Genomic DNA, 23,940 nt, shown 5'->3' with positions numbered 1-23,940 from the left:
GTTACGTACAAAGTAACTGCTATTTATGGCAAATTTACGCCCGAACTCATTATATAAGTGACAAACTCACTCACATAAGCCGTTTCTGAGATTCGCAAACTAATTCACACAAACTAATATATAAATCTATCAAAAATTGTTTCGTGTTCTATTACGCAGACAAAGCCGAAATAATAGCATAACTCCGATAGCTTTTATTTCTTCTTTATAAATAATTTTAAGGTACAATATTCAATATTTTTTTCATTTTATTTGACAGTATTAAAACATTATTTCAGGATCGTGCCATGGGCGTGCATATCAGAATTGATTAGAGGTCTAGTCCCCGATGCTGTCCCAGCGCCGATGCCGTTGCCAGATCCACTTGAGAAGCCTGTACCCGCTACCCCTAGCAAGGCTGATTCACGGCCGATGACCCTCACACCACCCTCCAGACACGATCGTCAAGTGTGAGCGGATTTAACAACTCGTCTCCAATGTTGGACGCAATGTTTGTCGGTTTGGCCGACCCAGATATCTATTATAATTTGTAACAATATCACCAACATTGGATTTAAAGCGGCACTGTAAAAATATAAGCAATATTATATGGTAAAGCAAATTATGGAAAACAAAGTTGCCTTAATCGTGATTGCCTTAAAAAAGCCTTACACAGTATGTATAGCGTTATTTCTATGTAAATATATATAGAGATTTATAAAATTTAACGTTCTGGTAAATTTTTAATATCGAATAGATTATGTCGTGTATAAAACATATCCGTGCATTAATCTAAAATTATGATTTTTTTTTTTTAATGGTATTTGGTTTTTCGATAAACATAAATTAAATACTTGATATAAAATAAATATTTAAACCTCAAAGGATTAAATATTTCGTATATGATAAATTTTGCTTAAATAGCATATTTTTTTAGTCACATAAGATGCAATTGTCGTGGATGTGATCATTAGTGTAAAAAGGGTATGTCTTCTTTTTAAGTGAAATAAATTTATGGTTTATGATGGTTTTTCGATATCTTTGTGGGTATAGAAAATAATATAACATCCGTTATTGTGATAGATATGCAAAGTATCTTACTGTTACTTACTTACGAATTATATATATATGTGTGTATATGTATATATATCGTATACATTCTACGTTTGAAGTCTTCATTATATTTTACTAACCGACTAGTAGTTTTATGAAATACCTCGTTAATAACCTCAATTCATAAAAAGGTTAAGGTTTCGCGAAATTGCTCAAGTATAACTTGGAGAGGTGTTGTTGTGAGAAATAAGTTTAGTATTCAACAGTTCTGGAAATTTTGTAAAGTAAATCTTATTAAATGAAAAGAATAAAATTTTATACTATACATATATACAAAATATACATATGATCGGAAAATTACGATGTACTGTTATATGTATTATATTGTCTATACAATTAAAAAGACAGAAAGAAAGAAAGACAAGTTCACGTAGATAATAAAAAATGTATCTTCCAACCCATCTGTCAATGTCAAATAATAGCTGACAAAATAGTGTATTGCCATTCTAAAATAATAACACACTATTTAGATATGACAACACTTTCTCAATATCGATCAACACGTTAGAAGAAACGAAATATGTAAGTCAATTAATAAACATATGAAAAAGTTATATTTTTTTGTTTTATTCCATATTTAAAAATCGTCTTATCAAACTTAATAGCCGACCTCAACATGCGATTGTCGTATAAAAATAACAAGTCTTTAAAACCTTAAACATATTACAGAGACTAGCGTTTTAACGGTTCATTTTAGGTTAAAATTATTTTTTATTGATTATCATAATATATTGGGTATTATAAATTAATAAAGTTTTATTTACAAGAGTTATACACTTGAAAATCAAGAATCTTAGTCAAAGAAAATTGTACTCTATATTATTCTGAGGTAAGTACATAATGCCACATTTCTATATCTCTAATTCGTTCCCTATTTAATGAAAACGAATTCAGTTAAAACTAAATAAAAATAACCTATAAATCAGCCCGATCTCTCGGATAGGATTCTGGTAACTTGAATTCAGATATCGGTGATTTATATATGGGATTCAATTCTTGCATATTCTTCCTACTTTCTTGGGCCTCTTGTAAAAATTTGGCGTATGCTCGTCTATCGGACAAGACCTGGGCAATTTTCACCGCCATGATTACTATTAAACCGGCGAGTATGACACAGCCCATTATGATCAGCGAGCTCGTCATTATTTTAGCACTGGTGGGTTGGTAGCATAGCCTGTCCCTGATGACTATTTCCATGGCTATCATGGATTGGACGCCAGCTTTGTATGTATATTGGTATTCGCATTCCAGACCGTCTTCCTCGCGTCGCAGAATACAAGATGCATCATCGCTATTCCTGGTCACTGGAACGCAAATATTAATAGATTTACAACCGCTTTGAACTATACTGAAATAACCAAATGACCAAATAATGAAACTGTTTCCTGGATCGTTATCTAGAACTGTTAACTAAGTGTTTCTGGTATATTCATTTCTGCTTGAACCTTTAATATATACTCTTGTAAGACATAATTCTAGACATAAATATTCACATCAAATTGTATTCCTAACATATTAAGTTCATTTTCTTAACTTTATCAACGAACCAAATACAAATTATCGTAATAATAATATTTGTATGTAATTTTTGTTTTTGACAAACCTTCATTCAGTCTCTCGCTGACAGTGTAATTCATATTGCCAATTGAACATGCGTCTGTGCAATTGCTGTCCAAGTGGCACAGAACACAGGCCTCCGCATTCGCACAGAGCGGGTTCTCACAAGTCTCGCAAGTCTCACAGAATGCGCCTGAAAATAGTGTCCCGTCCTCTAACCTGTTGCATTGACAACGACCTGGAAATTATATATAAATTTATAATATACAAAAAATACTTTTAGTCCTAATAAAATACATATAAAAATAATAAAATTTTGTAGTCAGTAAAAATGAAATTAATTTGCAATATATAAGTATATTAGTTTGAAAGCTGTACAGTCCCACCAATGGACATTAGAGCAACAAGTGCTATAAAATAGCTTGATTTAAATCGAATAAGTTACAGGTAGGTACGGAGACAAACTGACCACAGACGCAATCTCCGTTTCCTGAACACACATCCTCCCGGCCTGGTGCTATACACAGGTCCGTGTCGAGTGTACAGTCGCAGGCTTCCCCGCTCCAGCCGGCGACGCAGGCACATTTCCCACAAGCACACACACCATGCTCAGCACCACCACATTCCAAACGGTTTATTCTACGGAGAAACACAATATAGCATATAATAAGACGAATAGTATTATATTTAACGTTTTAAAGTCCGTTCTGGAATAGGGAGATATAAAATATATAAAAATATATTGCATGAAAAGTATGGTTCCGTAAGAATAATGTGTTCAGCTGTTGTTAACATAATAACTAGATGGGAAACTAAAAATAATTTCTGTATGAAAACAGATCTTTTCTTTCTGTTCTCAAACTGAACGCAGGAAGCATTAAGATTTTTTGTATATAAATCTTTGAATATGGAAGTATTAATATTCAGCGAATTGACATCATACTCTCTCTCTCTCTCTGTTTCTCTCGCTCTCTCTCTCTCTCTGTCTCACTCTCTTAGTTATTGGCGTTTCCTTATAGATTTTGCCAATGTCATGGGTGAATTTTATACTGACGTATGTAAAGAGAAATTCGTGTATGAACATGGTCGCGACTAGAGACTTTGATACTGGTGAACTCGGTGACATCATACTCACATACTAACTTCGCACGACTTGCACTGACAGTACTTGCCGTTGAAACCGTTGTCACATTGACATTTCCCACAGAGACAGTCGCCGGCCCCTGAACAAGCTATAGCCCGGGTAGCGTTGGGCTCCTTACACTGAGACAACAACGCCGCTGAGGCCGCTTCATCTTCTATTGAACAGTCGCATAATGGACCAGACCTAGAGATTAAATATAAAAGTTACAATGAAAACCTAGCTAAAGTTTCTTTGCCTACCTAGATACCTAGCTAAGAAATTAAGATAAGACAAATATATCTGAATGTTTTATATCAAAGATAATTTTCTTTTTTATCTTTTGATATATTTTGATCATTTTTCGGTGTCGACCAAATAGGTTTGTAACAGAAAAGATGAAAGAACACTGATCGTTATGGCTTATGGGCAAAGTACTTACTAGTGAAATTAAGGTGAAAGGGTCATAGTTCATCTAATTTCTTTTTTTATCTTAAAAAAATGGTGACGAAATGTCTTAGAAGTCACATAGACAAATTCCATCTTAAGCATAACCTTATTGTCCATTGCTCTTTATTAGTTGGTACAAAAAAGATTTACGTTGTTCATTTATAAAAAGGAAAAAAGCTAAATGACACGTCATAACTATAAGATGAACAAAAATACGAGCTGATTACATCAAGGTTTTTGCTATATTTTTAATTTGCATTATAAAAACTGTTTCCAATAAAGAATGTTGAACAAACGCGTGATGTATAATTAACATGATATTGTTAAGGTTGAAAAGACTTCCCAGGCATCGATTTCTATGCACTCACTAAATCTTAGGCCGAGCGCACATTAGACAATTTTTCGTCACAATTTTACTAGTGCAACGACGTACGACTGCGCGCAATTTATCTCCCTCCAAATATTGCTAGGATCGAACAAACTATTTCAAGGTGGTTATATATAAGCGTATAAGCGTAGTTACGACATCAGAAACCGCCTTAGTTTGTTGAAATTTAAAAAGAAAACATATTTTAAATAAATGGAGGTAGATAAGTAAGTTTAACTTTGTTTACAAAATTAATTTTTTTTTAATATATCTGGTACGCCCATTCGCATCTAAGACAAGACATTGCCACAGCAGTTGGAAAATTTTGAGAGATTTTTTTCAAAAATACGTAATTCATTGCGACCCGCTCCATAAGTTGAAATGGAGAAAAACGAATCGAATATGCGCATTTAATTAATATAAGCACGCTCTAATGTTCCATAACGATATTAATTAATTTCCGGCGCGCAGCCTTAAACAAAAAACACGAGATTGAACACGGTTTAATTCACCTATTTAAGGGGGTTCATACTTGCCCCATCGCTTATGTAACACGTCATACCTACTGTAAACTTTGAATACAGACATACAAATTTTCAATTAAAATCTATACTTCTTCATAACAGTCTCTGTAAAGTGTAATAATACATACAAGTGTATACTACAGTATATAGTAAATATGAGTATATAAAAAAATTATAATTTATAAATATTAAATACATTTTCCTCACACACGACAGCATCTATCATCAGCAAAAGCAAATTTTTTTTTAGAAATCAAACACTATAACATATTATCTATATATAAAAATCATAAAATAGAAAAACTTAAGAAAATATAGATTTGACATATTTATATTGAAATTAATTTTGAAAAAAAATAAAATTGACAGAAAACAAATACTTTTTTATGCTATGGCTTCTCTCGCACTGGAATCGTGGAATGTTTTCCTGCGTCAACGTTTTTATTTTTTCGACAAATTATAATAATAGTGTGTAGGAGCTACTACCGTTAATCGAACTATCGTTTCGGACACTGAATATATCAATCAAGTTAACCCGAATGTCATTAATAGTCAATATGTCTAAAATGCCTACCATCCCTTATTACACTGACAGACGCCGCACACGAGATGTGAATTAGACGGGCATGTGAGGTCCATGTTCTCTATCAGATCACTCTTGCAGTTACAACCACACTGAAGCTGGATCTCCAACGTCAAAGTATCCTCACCCAATTGTGTTTCTGATATTCTTATAGTCTGATTTGACTGAAAATACACGCTACATTCACTTATTGTGCTATTTCTTTGCATAGATATTTTGTTTTTTTTTTTTATTCGTAACATCTCAAACTTTAAATAAATTAGAAGTTGCTGCTATAGTTAATTTATTTCACATCCAAGATATGAGATTTTAATAACGATAAGTATGCTGCTTAATCAGGGTCGATAAAAACTAAAAGGCTCACAAATTATTTAACATTAGGTGCGGACTTAGCTATGTAATAGTTTTTTTTTAATGAAAACTACTTAACGTTTAATTAAACCAACAAACCTTTTTGTATTCGGGACAAGATTCCAAACTGACGTGGGCCTCGAAGTTAAGTGTCATGCCGTACTCCACGCCCGTGCAACGCTTCGCCTCAACCATCGAACCTTTCACTCCGCAATCGGTGAAGTATTTTACCTTTACCGGTCCAGGACCGGCGTCGTCTTCGAAGTTAACGACGCTCACGATATCTTCGTAACCCATTTTGACCAGCTTCAGAATGTTTGAGCTGTCACTCTCTAACTTTGCCACACGAGTGAAATCAATTAACAGTTGGTGCAAGCTATCGTAATGGGCCTTTACGTTTTCCGTCACAGCGAAAATCACGTTTACCTAAAACAAATAATAAATACATTCATTATTAAATTATATACAACATACTTTGAAATATGCATTGGTTGAATTACGAAACTATGGATTAAATTAATGGTTAAAAACATAATTATATGAATGTTTCTTTTAAACTTATTAAATTTTACCTTGTATTTATCTAATATTCTGTACACTTGCGCTATGGACGGATAATCATAAGTAGCGGCTTCCGAGTAATATCCATTTTCATCTAAATGACAAGTTTCATCATTCTTGATTGACGCCCCGCCTGTGTTTTGTATGAAATAGGAAAATATATACGCATAGGTATGTACATACTAACGCACGCACACTAATTTATATTTATATTTGTTTTTAGAACAAATTACATTAAAATTATATCAATGAGATATAAAAAAATTGTAAAATACAAGTGACAATTTATTCCAAAAATAAGCCTTAAATTCAACATGAAATTACAAACAACGTGAGAATTAAGTAAACACAGAAATAAGTAGGTATGTACAATAAAGCTCATTTGCAGGATGACGTCAATACTAGTCTCTGGCCAGTTAATGAGAGGTTATTTACCCAATTTTCCGTCACCCGCAGTGTGAAGCAGGCCATCGGAGAGCAGTATAATAATCTTCCGACTGTGTGACGACCAGCCGACCTGCTTATCGCATGTTATCGCCTGTACCAGAGCGTCTAGTTGAGCCTCGGCGTTATCCAGGTTGGCTGTTACGGAACTACTGTTCACTTCTTTTATAAATTCGTTCACCTGTAATAATAAGTGACGAAGCATATTTTTATTGTTGTTCAAAATTCGAACGTCTTGTGTAAATTTCAGCTTACAAGCCATAAACGTTTATAGGTGTTAGTCCATGGTTGCTGGACTTAAGGGTGTTACGACGGAAAAATAAAACAAAGAACTTAAGTCTCCCAGCACTCCTGGGGAGAACGAGCCTGCAATAGCTATTTTATGATATGACTATAGTCGACATTACTTATTAACCGACCTCAAAAAGGAGGTGGTTTCTCAGTCGACCCTATACATGTTTTTTTTTCAATCTGAAATCTGTTACCTACAAACAGCTTTGACGAAATTCAATTTGTCAAGAATATTTGTAGGTACATATAAATAAAAGTGTTTTTACGTCAAAATAAAACTCAGATTCAAATTTATTTAAAAAAATAAAATTAATATTTCTTTCTATTTCTTTCTTTTCTTTCTTTTCTTCTAAACGCCCAGATTTTGATAGATCTTGGACAGATACAATCTTTTACTCGTGTTATAAGAAAAGCTTAGACCAATTTAACATTAGTAATAGGACTTCTAAGAGAAGGAAAGTGAGAAAATCTTTAAAAAGATATTAAAGTAGTAGCAGTAGAACAGTTAATTTTAAATTTGTTTGGATAAATTAACTTAATAGATGCATTTACCTACTTAACCTACCTGATTTGTCAATGACAAGTGATGTTTATAACTATAAGTTGCCTCACAAGCCTGTTCCTCCACTGTACAAGGATTTTCACGTCTCCGCGCGTCGACACTTATGAAGGGCATTATAGGCTTCTCAGCGAAACTACCAAAACCTATCCTGAAGTACATAAATACGTAACAGTTTCAATCATATTTTATCAAAATACGCATACAACAATTTTGTTTGGAATCGTTTTTACCTAAAATTGTCCGTCAAGTTTTTTATCAAGGTCGGCAGATCGTCTCTCAAAGATACCAAAGTCTCCTTATCGTCCTTCATAGACCAAGTAAGGTCCATTAAATAATATAAATCTAAAGGGTAGTTTCTAGCCGGTCTAAAGGAGAATTTTATTTTCTTGCTTTCACCTGAAGGGCATTATAAGAAATATATATTTTTATCTAGTTACATTACGTAAAAAGTTTTTTGGATACATATGAATTATGATATTATTTAAATTAATATCATATTCTTTCAGTTGCGAAACGACACCAAGACATTCTCAAACAAATGCCACTTAAACATTTTATCTTAAATCATAGTTCAATTGCAGCGTAAACGAAGCAATGTTACTTAACCTAAATGACAACATTATGAAATCTTAAATAAGTTAAACAGTAAGTGTGAAGTGAGTCAACGTACGTGGCTTTAACGATAGCCTTATTTTTTGTGGCTGTATTTGCACAACTGCTTCATGACTGTCTGGTGATATGTCTTGAAGCGTATAGTTTTCAGTTACCTCCCATACAGGTTTTTCTGGTCTTTGGATCATGCTTTGGCTGCAACCTGTCGCAACCAGGCTAAAAACAAAGGATGTTTTAATTGCATCTGATTCATGCTAGCTACTGTAGTTTATTCGACGTTGCGGATGTGGTTATAATAAAAAAAAAACATCCTATATATTTAATAGTATTACTCAGATGCGTGACTAATTACGCGTAGTATTAGCTATTTGTTTTGCTTTGTTAGGAATAGTTCTACTTTATAACTCTTATCTTAAGCGGAGCTTATGGGATTTAGATTTGCCGGCTTCTGTATTTTTCTTCTCTCACCTGTTGTTTTATGGGTTAAGTTACTTTGATAGTTACTAAAGCGTAAACAATGAAAGTAACGTCATTTTAAATAAACCTTAGCTCGAGTCCCAGGATTAATTTTACAAATATTTATATTATTTTAGTTAAGTCACGGGAGCTTAAACAAACGGTTTATTATAAAATTAAAAAAAATTCTATGTCGAAACAACAATGTATTTATTTAAACTGTAAGAATTAGAACGGGAAAATATTCTATGGAAAAAGAAAAAACGGTGAGGATCCTACCCTGGGCCATTAATTTAACAAATCAAGACCCAACTTTCATCACTATTTGACTATACCTCCGGAAATATTATCAAGTAGAATTTAAGAAATACGTAATAACATGAATTTTACCATATTAAAAGCTACAGGATAAACCTACTTACTCTTAGTATATTTGAATTAAATCTAACTAAACACCTCTAAATTTTGTCCTAAAATAGAAAATTACCAATACAAATACAAATAAATATCGTGATCTTTAGAAGAATAACAAGCAATGAAAATAAAATAAAAATATATAAAAATTAAATTTAAAATTAAATGTACCTATCTTGATTTTGTGTTAAATAGAAACACATCTTGGTGATATAATCAAAGTTATTCCAACTTGGAAACTAAGCTTACAGAATTAGTCACTCGAATTAAAACAAACGTGTTTAGAGTAGATTTACTGGAAAGAAATAAGTAAAAATATCCTTTGATAAATATTCAAACATAAAAACACCAACGATTATTTAAAGGAATATATAAAAAGGCGGGTTTTGAGATAATCATGATCTTAAATATAACACCCAGATTCCGTAAGCCATTAAGATTTGTGAATGCACACCTTGAATCTGTCGGAGTTCATGTTCAAACGAATTCCATCTCATCACGAATTACAAAAGCGTTGTTGTTTTTGATTGTCCATCAATGCTGACGTTAACTGAGCGCGATCCATATAAGGCAAATTGAAAAATTATAGACATTGTCACGGTCGCTTTACGATCAATCAAACCGATGTCTTCATACTGTGAGTGTGACCGAAACACGTGGGAAAGTAATTCAAGTAACAGTCTTTTAAGTAAATATTATCGAATTAAAACATTTTATATCAATTATTTATATGCAATATATATCATATACAGTAGTTTCCCATGTTTATACTTTACTATAAAGTTGTTAGAGGTGCTTTTTATTTGACCGACATAGGAATTGTGTTTTTATTTAAGTTCACGTAAGTTCCACGTTTATGAAGTGATATTGATCATTTTTTTTGGCTCGAAGCTCTAAAGTCGGTTCCTTATAAATTTTGTTGAGATCAGATAAAGGTGTGAGGCATGGGAAAATAAAGTCTGTTAAACGTCTAGGATGACAATCTCAACGGAAAAAAAAGAATCTTCATATATCTCTCATATCTTAAATATCTATGGAATAACTTTGTGTTCAATACTAAATATATTTTCATTGATTAGAATATTTCTTTTTGAATAAATTATATTTATTAATAAAAATATGATGTTAAACTAATAATATAATAAAATTAATATTTTTAAAGAAATATCCCAAGAGTCCAAGTCCCTAAATTCTATATATTCATACAAAAATGCATACCTCTCATCATCATTGCACCTTGGGGCCGAAGACCTATAGTATGGATCCGCACACCATCTACAATGAGCCGCGGCTGCCAAACACGATCCACACTCATCATGATCCACACAAACCAGCTTGTTGAGTAACTGGTCATCAACTACAACGAATGAAAGTTATTATTGATTAAAATGAATATCCCTATTTGACGTAATACAAACTAAATCCCAACCTGAGTAACGGACCATATGCTATGTTCTGGATTGTATGTAGCTGATGAATATAGTATAAATAGTTACTGCATTAAATGCTAACAAAAATTTTAATGAAATAATATGAGTAACTATTAGGAATAGGGTAAGGACGTACATTAAAGTTTAAAGAAGCGTACCCTATAATTATTTTGTATAGTGTATTCAATAACATAAGTAGATTTTTCAATTGTTCAAGTATAGGATAACACGGGATTTAGGGACTTGCAATAAGTCCAGTAAATTATTAATACCAAAGGATTTCAGAGTATCGTAACAATGTTTTGAAAAATGAATAAAACTATAAAACGTTTCATTACTTCAAAAAAAAAAATGTGGAGCGATTTGAAAATGTAAATGATTACAAGTAATTATTGTATTTGTAATCAAGAATTCACACGAAATGTTAGTTACAAAACACACTAAAATATAGTGGCTACAATACTAAAAATTATACGTATAACTTACCTATCAATAATCATTAATTAATCCTAATGAAAAAATGACATCTTTTATTGTGAGAGACGTGTTATCTATTACTAAAAATACCACCTGGAAAAATATATTTTTAAAACTGCTAGGTACCTGTTGATTTTTAGCTGACTGATGATTTGAATTATTGTCATTGAATTAGATTTAGATTAAATAATTTAATTTAAATATTGATATTTTTTTTATAATTCTACTTTCGAGTAACTATGAACAGAGAAGTTCAATTTATTGGGTGAGTAATGCCAAAATTGCCTTTACTAACAGATTATGTTAAAATTTGTAAAAATAGCTATTATCTCGGAAAGAATGAAAAACATTACCGTATATTTGACCTACATCCGATGTTTTAGGTTAGACAGAACCGGAAATATTGGTAAGCCTCCTTACTATTATAAAATGCAGGTCAACCTTTTATTATGTTGGACGAAGACAACTGCGAAAACTAGTTTGGGACCTTTGTATTGAGAAAGGTTTTAAATTAACAAACAATATCCAATGATTAAGTACCTCCGTATTTTATTAGATATCTTCTGTTTGAAAACACGATGTTAAACAATACGTCATCAATCAAAGTAAAAGTAGTAAAAAGTCTAAATATCTTGATTCGAATCGATGTTATAGGGAACATAATAATAATATATATTTTAATATATCTATTATATTTTAAGGTTTTTGATATGAATAAAGAATTATTTATCAGTAATTTTCCGTCTTACTGTGTACGACAGGATCACCAAGCATGACCCAAATAGACTAAGATCAAACATTCGATGTTTGCTATCGAGAAAAATCCAAACTAATGTCTCGATAAGTGTGTTATGACAAATATGAAGAGCATAAATAAAGAATAGTTTTGTTAGTTCGTATGAAATTAATTAAATGATGGCTTACATTAATATAGCTATAAAAAGATCTCGCTTCTTTATACCTTCAAAATAACCGTTCATAGTAATTGATAGTGAATCTAAATGTACTAATTCTTTTTTTCATACACGTGTTATTTTATACGAGTGAGCGTCTGACTGTTCGTGTAACACAGACGGGCCATATTTAATTTATATCAAATAACACAAATCATCTATATCTATATTTAAATAAACATCATTTGTATTATAACTTTGAAAGTCCACCTTCATATCTATTTTAATTACACGGCAAGACGAAATTGGCAATGGTAAGTAGATTCAGTAGTCCGTAGTATTAATAAAATCGGCCTTCGTTGTACAGTTATCACTGTAGACATTTCTTATACACCCGATATTAAAACAAATCCGCCTGAAATAATAACTAAGAATATTTTTTTTAACATTTAATGATAGGTAACGAAATGAACAATGATTTTAAGTTTTAAATAAAACGAGTTTTAACGGAATTCTCGGTCTCTAAACACTGTACTGTTTGGGAATCGCTGGAGGTATGTACCTAACATGTTTTACTGACAGACACTAACATGCTATTTAACATAGTTATTTCAAAACATTCTTAAATTAGTTTTTTTCTTTTAGTTCTATTTAAAAAGGTTTAAATTTGTATGTCCCACAAATTTGTATAATTTTGTAAAAATATACATATACCTATTGTTGTTGCTGTCATTATTAATACATTAACAGTTAATATCTTATAAGATTTTTTTTAAATTTGATTTCCTTTTTTTTCAATAGTAGATAAAAGAGGTTTATAGGTATTTAGTCTTATCGAAAAACACATATTTATTTTGGAAAATCGATATGTTATCTGTAATTGGAGCAAGTTATTCCCATAGTTTATTTATGGTTTTCCAGAAACCAGATTTCCAGATAAAACATAAATATTATGAAGTTTATAGTAAAGACTAGGTATGCAGGAAACTATTTTGAAGGAGACGAAACTATTTTGAGGGAAAAGCGACATTTTAATTCACTTCAGCCTTACATTGTGAAATTGTTTTTTTTTTTTAAATATAACGACAATAACAAAGTTGTGCAATGATCTTGTAAAGATTTTTAAACAATCTTCTTGGTCTTCGACCCATATCTGACTGAAATCCAAACAATTAATAAATTTAGCCACAACTTATTGCAATTATTAAACTGTATGTATTAGAAAGTTATAAACTAAAACAAAAACTCTGCTAAAAACAGTAATTTATTCAATAGATATATATATATATATATATATATAAAGTAGGTATGCTGATAAACAGTGCATTTAACAGTTTTGTTTCATATAAAACCTAAAAATCTCTTGTTATATAAGTCCCTTCTCAAACTAATCCCGAACTAATAAAGTTCAGGAAATATAGCTTCAAACACAATAATATTCCTGACTGAAACGTCTCCTCAAAGTAAATATAACTCACGGATAGAACTAATTCCGTACATGGACGTGTTTATTTGTCTTGTTTTAAATAAAACTGTCATTCTTATCAAGTAAATCTTTTATTTTTATACAAATCTAACAGGTGTTCCGGCAGGCGCTATTTTGGAATCCATTTATGTCGAGATGTACATCACATAAATCTTCCCGTTTGAAGCCACAAACCTTTTATGGTCTGATAAGGGCTTTGTTTAATTATTACTTATGATGTTCGATGCATTAGTTATTTTAATTTCGTTTGATAAGTTAACATGTGCCCGCTTTGTAATTTAATATCGGTTCAGTCGTAATCGTATGTTCGTTTTTATTTAATATCATGTAATAATTAATGTTCAACTGTTACAAATAACTTTTAAAGCAAATGCAAATGAAAAACAGAATACAAATCACTGCGTCGAATAGAGTATATATTCAAATTGCTAGCGTCATGAATAGTATTAAGGCGTGACTTTTAAATCACACTAATCGGGTGATTATACGGATTGTTATGTTGTTTTTTTTTTATTTTTATGAAATAACATATGGAAAACATTCTCACCTTGTCCGGCGATGAAGCCTATATGTAGAGAAGTACACAAAAACTGTAACACAATATATATGCGGATCATGATCGGTTAATCACTTGTATTTGCACGTAAATCAACTGGCACTAGCCGATCGGTTTCGCGATGGGTAAATGATAAGGGCTGATAAGGTGATAAGAGGCGCGGCCAGCGCGCTCCTGGCGCGGCCAACACCGACGACTCTTTCGCTCGACATCTGCCGAAACTCTAATCTACTGACTGACTTGTTGCTCAAACAACGTGAGCGGAAAAATCGTGAAGGGAAATTTTGTTTCGTATCGATTGCCGTTTAATAATGAAACTATATTAAACTAGAGCGAGTAAAGCACGGAATGTAAGACGAATAATCTGTAACCGTCTCAAGTTTAAGAAATGAACTACGAAACTACCTCGCCGTATGAATTAATTGCAGTATGATAACACATTTTCAGCGTTATCGGACAGGATGTTCTCTTTATCAAGCGTTGCATTACTATATCTTGGGAACGAGATTTTAAAATTTAAGGTATCCGTTAACAACTATCTCTGAGTCCACAATATTCAGTACTATACATTTTACAAACATCAGTAATAGTTGAACCTGCTTTTAAAAAGATAAAACAAAATTTACTCCTAATGGACATTTTTCTAAATACTGCTATGTAGCTGAGAGTCACCTACATAGTCTCAATTCCTCAATCAGCGTATTTGATTCCCAATTTATTGCAATATAAGTATAACGAATTTACTCGTTTATTGAAGCGACTTAGAAACAAATAATCATGTATTACTAACTGTATACAACTCAGTTGATCAGTATTTAAATATTAAAGCATTCCGAAGTTTTCGCTCCTTTTGTGTAAGTCTACGTTTCCTGTAGGCGTACAGTCGAGGCCGTAACTACAGTCACATTTAGGTTTTATTTCGTGGGCGACAGCTCGTTTAGACCTATATGACGAGAATTGCATCATTAACCAAACAAAAGTTAACCTGTCCTTAAATATTCACGACTTTATTTAGCAACAAACATTTTTTCACCTCCTTCAAAACATGGAAAGGAAATAATAAATATCGAAGTGATATCCTTTTAGTTTCTACACAGCAATTAATATTGTAACCCGTGAAAATAATTAATTAAAATAATTGAATGGTAAATAAATTTACGTATCTAAATAAAAAAGACACTTTTTTTAGAAACAGTATACTTAACAACTTAATGTTATGTACGACACCCAAAACAAATTTAAATAACTCCGTACTATCACGCATCGAAGTGCAGAAGTATTGAAAATGTCGAGTGACTATAAAAGTTCAAACGCGTATCTTAACATTTTAAGTAGTTTGCGTACTTAACTCCTAAGAGCCATAACACAAAACGCCCTTTTGTTTATCAACAAATAAAATGTTTACATAATTTTTCTTGTGATATTATACAAAGCTGTCGACGGATTCATTTAGCTCGTGACCATTCTGGATTCTGATATCCATTTTCGATGGTTTCCTGTCACGTTCCATTTAATAACTCACTTGTAACACAACTGACGTACAAAATTTCACCGTTACATTTTATACAAGCATAGATTAGCTTCGTATCAGAATAAATCCGACGATAGTAATTATTTAAGAGCTGATCATTTTCGTTCAAAATCAAATAATAAAACAATAATGTAATGTCAAATTATTTATTATCTGTATTAAACGATAATAAATTTGACAGTTTATTTTATAAACAGTGTATTAGAACTGATGTCAGATTTTCGATGCTTCTTCACCTTGTTTTCTCTCGTTTTTTCCAACATATCATAGAAATGATTGACGGGGTCAAACCATCCGAAGCCCTGCTCGGCCCTACCGAGCCAAATATGTCCGTTTGGATCGACCAAAGTTAAATTGCCTACTGGTACATTGTCATTGAAATCGGCGATAAGGACGCTATCGTCGGGATAAACATACTTCCCGTGCCCGCTATACGACCAATCCTTATACTGTCCTTCGTATGTAGATCCTTCCACGAAACTAATTCTAACCTCTTCATTTGCACCCAAACGATCGGCGTCCCACATCCCAGAATACACGTCGCCTTCAGCCGTCGTGTAAATGCCAGGCCCTTAGATTAACAATTATATCAAATGTATAATAACTTGGAGCAAATATGGAAGCGATTTAAAACTATTAATAGGACGGTTTTTTTTAATTTGAACATAAATCTAGTAATCAGAGCATGACGCCGAGTACGATGGATGACGGCACATCCCATTAAGTTCTACGATGAGACAAAAATGTTCTGTAACGCTTCACCGACTTCAATGCTTTTAACTATTTAATAGCGGACGTAAAACAAAAGCATCACAAAAAAAGTGTTGTCGATTTAAAGTACGGCTTATATATTTGCTAGTGTTTCATTAAAACCGGATATTATCGTTTTATTGATTTTGCAATAAAACCATAAAGATAGAAAAACGGCAACGTACATAAAAATTAATACGCATAGTCGTCTATTATATATAAAAATCAAAATTAATAGATTTGCAAAATTTTAGATAATTAGGAAATATTTTATCGTTTAAGTTTTGAGTGAAGAGTGAACTATTTTTCTGATTACTAAACGTAATGTTACAAAGCTTTTATTTCCTTAAGCAGCCGACAAATTCTTTCCGATACCAAAATTTCATTATAACACTTAGGAAATATAATGCACCTAATATTACAGTGCCAAATCAGTGTTATAAATGTATCAAACATTAGGTAATTGGTTCTCTTTGATTCACGACTGTGATAAGTAATATATATATGGAACAGGCTTAACGCCTTTAACTATTAGTTTAAAGGGTCACCGGTAAGGAATGAATGAATGTTTATTGAGTTTTTAAGTGATTTTTATGTCGGTGAACATATTTTGTTCGTTCAAGAGTAAAAATTTATGAATGATTGAATGAAATTTATATACTTACATTCCATTGCATACATATTATTTATGGATTTTATTAAATATATACCGTGCATTTTGACGCTGCGATCCTTTTTCTTGGCTTCGAAATATCCATCGTAAACATCCCCCGTATCGTGTTTAAAGGTACCCGTGTCTTGGACGATTGGAATTTCTTTCACTTGTTTCACATCTAATTCAGATTCCGGATCGATTGACGTGTCCATCTATTTCATTAAAAAAAATCCCTCAAAGTTATGTGTCGCAGTTTATTAAACATATTCTTTTACTGGTTTATGGATAACAAAAACAATGAACTTTGTTTAAAAATAGTTATATTTTGGATCTTATGACGCTGTCTAACATCGACTTAATAAAAAGAATATTAAAATAAAAATATTCACGCCTACCTTTAAATAATAGCAATGATCTTTTTATTGGAATAATAAATTAATTATATGGCTATCTTGGGTTCGTGACAGTTTGGCCGTGACGAGCCCCGCTCAGGTTTTCGCACGCAACTGTAACAATTTGCGGCCATGACGAAATAGATCAAAATATATTTAATTATAACCTCCTTTTTGCTAACATTATAAAAATAGCCAGCAAATATCTGAAAAATATCATCAGTTTTATGTTCATTGTAATGCATTGATATATATCAACTTTTTTTACTGATGATCCCTAACCAATTAACAAAAAACTATATTCAAGTGTTCCCCGGTATTAAATAAGACAATAACAAGAAACTACACATTGCAGGTTAACATATAAAATCTATAAGATTCATCCCACGTCCATCATTAAACTGCTGTAAACACAAAAAAAAATGAAAAATAATATAAAGGTATTATTATTAATATATTTTCACTAAATTTCCATTCAGCTAGCGTCAAACCATACATATTCAACGTTAATATTACTATTATTTACATATAATGATATAAGATAATAAAAAAAATAAATAAGTAAAAAAAAAAAAAATATCTCAACTGCAAGATGACAGAATGGTTTAGATGTGGAGATTTACAGAGCTACTATAAGTACAATAAAAACTGTTTGCTTTAAAAAAAATGTACGTAACTACAGAATTTATCTCAAATTGCAATTTATATGATAGATCCCATGATTTCAACTTAATGATAAATAAAATAATCCCATGATATCGATGATAAATGTGGTATAAATGTATATATTTTTTTTACTAATTGCTCTTAGACTATTATAAACAAAATAAATTATATTAAAAAATATAAACAATATAGGATGATGTAGAGCTCCTTCAAATTTCATAACTTGCCGATTGAACTTATATTAACATTATATATATATATATATATATTTAAATTTTTAATTAAAAATCAATTAAAACTTACATTTACATGTTTAACAAATATACCACAATTACAGTAGAATCTCCTCAATGTGGCGTTATAACTGACAGACAAAAGTATCAATCAGCAAGTACGACCAATAACATGAGACGGGTTAAAGAAACACTATCCACTGTTACAACCATAATAAACTTGACGTATTAACACATACTATGAGTTTTGATTGATTATTGGAATTATGTACTAGGCCAGACGATATGAAAAACACAGGTTCAGGGTTGTCAAACACAACATGAAAACCATAGATGGATATGTTCAGGGTTGTCAAACATTCATAGAGTATTGAATCTCTACATTAAATGAAGTGTATCAAAACTCATAGTAGTGTGAGTCAGTCAGTATTGTTTACAGTATGATGTTGGCTGGATCTTCGATGTTTTCTCTCAATTCCTTCATCCATTGAGCGCCGACCGCCCCGTCTATGACGCGGTGATCAGCTGACGCGGTGAATGTCATGACCTTTGCGAAGCGGAACCTGGACAAAACATATATATACAGTACAAAAAATATAAATACCTCAATATAAGGATTCCTTGATTTACCAGCTTTTTTTTAAATCTCGCTTAGTTGTTCATAACAGTCGAAGTTAAATATACCTTCATATTTAGATATTTTTTTTAACAACATCTTTATAAATCAAATATTAAGTGTAAATCCCATGAAGATGATTATTAATCTATGTACCATAATATTATTTCATCTTACATACAACATAATTTCATCTCAAACAATTAAATTTTGTACTTTATGTAGATTAAATTTAGCTCTAGACATATTATTCTATGTATAAATAAATTATAATGGAATATAAATTTTCCATCAATTATTTTGTATTCATATAATTTTATGAGATATAATTATTAGGTAGATAATATAGAAGGAAAAATTCATTGACACAAGCAGGAATAGAACCTGCTACCGCCTGGATTTATTATTTAAGTTGATTTGTATATTAAGGCTGTATACCCTTGTGGTTCATTTTTATCTGGAATCATCATATCCTGCAGTCCACCGACAGACAGTATCAGAGATTGAGGCGGGTTGATTATAGATGTGAAGTTTGCGATACCTGACAAAGAAATAACAAAAAAAATTATACATTTATGCAACTCTATTCTTAACATTTGAATAAATGAAATCTATATACATATATATGAACCTGCTACTAAAGAGATATCACATTATATATGATTACTGCCTATTTAATAATCAAGCTATTGTGGCCTATTAGTTTTCTCGCCAGCGACACTATCAAAACCAGTAGTGTATTGTACTGTTGTCAAAAATAATAACTTACTGACATTTTCGCGAGTATTCATTGACATAAAACTAAACGACGGGTGTATGTTGTTTAAAATAATTATAAACGCTTTGTAAAAATGACTTAATTGCATACATTTATTTAACTTTAATAAATATATTTACCAAACATTCCTAGATTGGAGACTGTGACTGTGCCTCCGACAAATTCCTGAGGCTGAAGTTTTCCTTCCCTCGCTTTGGCTGCTAACTTCTTCATCTCCTTCGATATCTCGATGATCCCGATGGAATCAGCATTGAATATAATGGGTGTGATCAGACCAGAGGGTGTCGCTACAGCTGTTGAGACATCCACATTGTTGAACCTGGGGAAAAGAAGTAAATAGATATGTTTTTAGTTATGATAATAAACAAATAATAATGCCTGTACATATATATATTATATACATAAGCATATCTATGTATATGTACAGGCTAATGGGGAGGGATGGTATCACTGACAATGGGCATGGAGGGTCAATAGTTTTGTGATGTCACATATTTATTATTATCTAACTAATCGTTTGTCTTTTTTTTTTAAATTCGTGTAACGTATTTTATAGATGGCCCCAAACTAGTAAGTGAATTTTTATAAAACAACATTATATCTTTTAATTTTTTCTAGTAATATGTTTTTTATGTGTATAACTAAAAGTTTATTTGTTTTCAAACTGTATTAATAACAGATAACTCACTGTCTAATAAACGTTTCCATCCAATGTGAATTGACTGTTGGTACTCTTTTACAGGCTGAAGCTACAGCCTTAAGGATAAAATCGTTGACTGAAATCTATAAAAAAAAAATACAAGGTTAAGAAATGCATTGCAATTCCAAAAAATTCAATTAATATGATCAAAGATTGCACAATTGCTGTATGGATTCAAACAATATCTTTTTGTAAACAAGCTCTTTGTATCAAAAAAACAACGGCCATTGTTATACAAGTAGCATTGACAGTCAGAGCAAAATATTACTAACTTATTTTCTCTCGTATTTATTTTGTACAACTAAAATTCATTAACATAAAACAGAAGTTCAAAAACTTATATACCTATAATCTGTATGATATTCCAGCTGACCAAGAACCAACATAAAAAATATATTTTTTAAAATAAATTATATACCTTAACATCAGACTTATCAGCCTGTAACTTTTCATTAATCCTCTTCCTCATTTCCAGCAACTTCTCAACATTAGCTATGACAGTCAATTGGTAATGTGGTATTGTTTGTTTGGATAGTGACAACCTCTTGGCGATGGCTTCTCTCATGCTGGTCAATGGTATATCTGTGTAAGCAGCACCTGGAGCTGGTGGTGCAGCTGCCGCTGCAGGCTGGCCCGCAGCTGCGAGATCACCACTCTTTAATGACCCATACAGCCCTGAACCTTGACCTATGAATTTACCCATAGCAAAGTAATTCAGGCTTGAAACTATACAAATATTATGTATTATGTCCCTTTCTTTTATATAATCTTTTTATTTTATAAAAATATAACTCACCACCCAACCTCATATTCTTAAGCTCAGCTAATCGCCTGGCCATTGGACTAGCATACAACCTGCCATGTTCAGCAGCAGCTGGGGCCACAGCTGGTGCTACAGCTGGGGCTGCAGCTGGAGCTGGAGATGGAGCCGCTGGCGCTGCTGGTGCTGGTGCTGGTGCCGCAGCCGGTTTAGCATCACCCGCTATATGACAGAAAATCAATACATAAACATTCTGACAGCTGCAAAAATAATACAAAAATGATTAGAAAAATTATTTGTTATCATTGAACAAATATATATTTATATTAAAAACATATGACATATAAAAGTTAATAATAACCTCGTTTCGGTGGTTGTTTTGATGGCACTCCTGTGGCTGTAGGTGTGAGAAATGTTAGATGTAACAGGCGGTTAATTAATTAGTTAATATTGTACAATAAAAAATAAGTCAACCTTTTTTAATTAATAATAACAACTTATTATACTATCCCATGTTAATCATGCATTCCCAAACAATAATGTCTATTAATTTGAAATTTCTCTGTTTAGTTTATGTGAATGAAATATAAAAATTGTAATTTAGTTAATTTCAAAATATTTTAGCGATAATTAGATTGTTTAATGACCAAAATTACTTATTATTCTGCCCTTTATTTAAATAACATTCTTGGTATTAAAAAAAAAATGGATCAATGTGTGACCACTCACAATCATCCTTGTAATCTTTAAATGCTGCAACATCCGCTTGATTTTCAACTATAATACATAGCAACTTCCCTACGGGGACACCTTTTGTACCGGCGGGTAGGAGGATTTTCGCTAAGTAACCCTCCTCTGGAGTTTCAAAGCCCATTGTGGCTTTATCAGTCTCGATTTCACATAAAAGATCACCTGTAATCGTGTAACATGTATTGTATCATTGCCGAATTTCCATAAACATATTTGTTTTGTAAAATCTTTAAGCATATCTTTAATATACTAAGACTTCCTATAATATATAGTAATATTTTTTTCTCTACCAGCCAGTTTTATCCAACATTTAATAGTTTAACTACAACTCATACAAATTAATGTCATATTTGTCATAATATTATTATATAATGTGAAGACAGATAAGACTGTTTTAAGATAAACATCTTTCATGCAGTAAAAATATGTCTATTTATTTATGGATGTGACTTTAAATTTACTGTCAGGAATCAGATTTTTTTTGATATAGAAAAAAATATGTTATTTCTGAATTTATATTTATATGACTATATAAATATGAAAATTACTAGATGGAAACATTCATTAGTATAATATTGAGATATTCTTCACAAAATATTATTTAAAACTATGATTTTATGGTCATATATTAGCTCTTTAAATACTTTTGTATTACCTTCACTTAGTTTATCACCCTCCTTCTTTTCCCAGCTCACTATAGACCCATTTTCCATAGTCGGTGATAATGCTGGTAGGTTTACCTTTGAATGTGATGGAAGACTTGAATAGCTCCTGATTTGAATTCCCCATTTGTGTTCTGGCTTTATCTTATGTTGTGTTACACCTAATGGCCTAAAAATATTCACCTATTAGCATTTGAAAATTGTATTGACTGGACATTATATGTATACTAACATATGTTAAATTTCATTTAAGTTCCCATGTGGTGCAGAAACTGTATATATAGAAAATATTTTATGATGAATATAACATTTGTTAGTATAATATTTTGCATACAACTAGATCATTGTTGATTTGTATAAAAAGATAACCAATATGTAGAACAAGTAGTATATTAAATCAAATTTCAGTAGTGTTCAAATTCGGCGAGTTGTCAATGAGAGAATTGACATTTCGGTTATGCAATTTATGTTCAAATTGTTATAATGCTTTAAAGATTTGTTTTACATTATTATTAACAACATTCAAAGAAAAACTGTCCAATTCGATTTAACGTTATAGGAGAATTGAACTCTATAACGAGAAAATTCCTTAAAACTTACTTATTTGGCTGCTTTCGTCTTGCCAATTCTGTGCTTAAACATCTCGTTATATTACACCGGATTGCTTTTTTAACTGTATCGTTTAATATTTGATTTCGCACTAAAATCGTTCGTAGCATTTTTGATTTACAATTTTGAGTATTACGTCTAGAAAATCAGGACGAATTTTTATGAAACCAGGAGATTGACCTTTATCGACTTGTAGGTCGTTGAAATGCTCGTTGTAAATGACAGTGACAAGGTACAGAATACATATTTATATCACATTTCATTTAGATAATTAAATTTTAATCCATAAACTAAATATAATTTCAACTACACACTAATTACAGTCAAAATTTTCAAGAATCGAAATTGCAATAATATGAATAAAACAAAAATTACTATTTTTTTTTAAAACTATACATCAATTAACGCAATCACACTAACAACTACTTTGTATTTACAAACACGTAGACAAATGCTTAATGTTATTATTATGGATTTGAGTACAATCATGATTAATAAATATGTTAATAACAGATTTTCTTTCAGAGTTTTCAAGTACAAGCAGCAAAAGGTACAATTTTATTCTAGCTCATAAAATTTTAGATTTTACTAATTATTATAAAGCTTATTAAA

At 31.5% G+C, this 23,940-nt stretch overlaps 4 protein-coding genes across 6 annotated transcripts in view; 1 reads left to right on the top strand and 3 right to left on the bottom strand.

Moving 5' to 3' along the window:
* Positions 1 to 1,646, top strand: part of LOC116771105 (estradiol 17-beta-dehydrogenase 11-like) — a 28,801-nt gene extending 27,155 nt beyond the window's left edge. Inside the window, exon 7 of the mRNA XM_032662816.2 lies at positions 279 to 1,646. Within this exon, the coding sequence (XP_032518707.2) occupies positions 279 to 453 (175 nt within the window). The 3' untranslated portion in view covers positions 454 to 1,646. The remainder of the gene's footprint in view (positions 1 to 278) is intronic.
* LOC116771104 (integrin beta-nu) lies at positions 500 to 14,454 on the bottom strand. The gene is made up of 13 exons (XM_032662815.2): positions 14,218 to 14,454; positions 10,603 to 10,741; positions 8,573 to 8,730; positions 8,133 to 8,298; positions 7,906 to 8,050; positions 7,041 to 7,230; positions 6,617 to 6,738; positions 6,144 to 6,470; positions 5,685 to 5,857; positions 3,785 to 3,976; positions 3,119 to 3,288; positions 2,696 to 2,887; positions 500 to 2,396 (listed from the first exon to the last, which is right to left on the bottom strand). Exons 1-13 carry the CDS (start codon positions 14,285 to 14,287, stop codon positions 2,008 to 2,010), a joined length of 2,433 nt encoding a protein of 810 aa, XP_032518706.2. The 5' UTR covers positions 14,288 to 14,454; the 3' UTR covers positions 500 to 2,007.
* A 1,435-nt stretch (positions 14,455 to 15,889) lies between these two features.
* LOC116771446 (uncharacterized) lies at positions 15,890 to 17,855 on the bottom strand. Its single transcript, XM_061523192.1, has 3 exons — positions 17,558 to 17,855; positions 17,218 to 17,374; positions 15,890 to 16,328 (listed from the first exon to the last, which is right to left on the bottom strand). Exons 2-3 carry the CDS (start codon positions 17,372 to 17,374, stop codon positions 15,940 to 15,942), a joined length of 546 nt encoding a protein of 181 aa, XP_061379176.1. The 5' UTR covers positions 17,558 to 17,855; the 3' UTR covers positions 15,890 to 15,939.
* A 134-nt stretch (positions 17,856 to 17,989) lies between these two features.
* On the bottom strand, positions 17,990 to 23,559 carry LOC116771162 (dihydrolipoyllysine-residue acetyltransferase component of pyruvate dehydrogenase complex, mitochondrial). 3 transcript variants are annotated; one of them, XM_032662915.2, is made up of 10 exons: positions 23,320 to 23,559; positions 22,713 to 22,888; positions 22,037 to 22,219; positions 21,669 to 21,704; positions 21,344 to 21,529; positions 20,966 to 21,234; positions 20,536 to 20,630; positions 19,967 to 20,166; positions 19,508 to 19,610; positions 17,990 to 19,016 (listed from the first exon to the last, which is right to left on the bottom strand). In XM_032662915.2, the coding sequence occupies exons 1-10, from the start codon at positions 23,436 to 23,438 to the stop codon at positions 18,887 to 18,889; spliced, it is 1,497 nt and encodes a 498-aa protein (XP_032518806.1). In that variant the 5' UTR covers positions 23,439 to 23,559; the 3' UTR covers positions 17,990 to 18,886. The 3 variants fall into 3 exon arrangements, with proteins under 3 accessions (XP_032518806.1, XP_032518808.1, XP_032518807.1); XM_032662917.2 differs by having other exon boundaries at positions 20,966 to 21,186; XM_032662916.2 differs by lacking the exon at positions 21,669 to 21,704.
* Between the last annotated feature and the right edge of the window lie 381 nt (positions 23,560 to 23,940).

Source organism: Danaus plexippus, chromosome 17 (genome assembly GCF_018135715.1).
Source record: "Danaus plexippus chromosome 17, MEX_DaPlex, whole genome shotgun sequence".
In the NCBI taxonomy this organism is placed as follows: domain Eukaryota; kingdom Metazoa; phylum Arthropoda; class Insecta; order Lepidoptera; family Nymphalidae; genus Danaus; species Danaus plexippus.
Note: the sequence above shows the minus strand (reverse complement) of the source record. Positions and strands in the feature narration are given on the sequence as shown.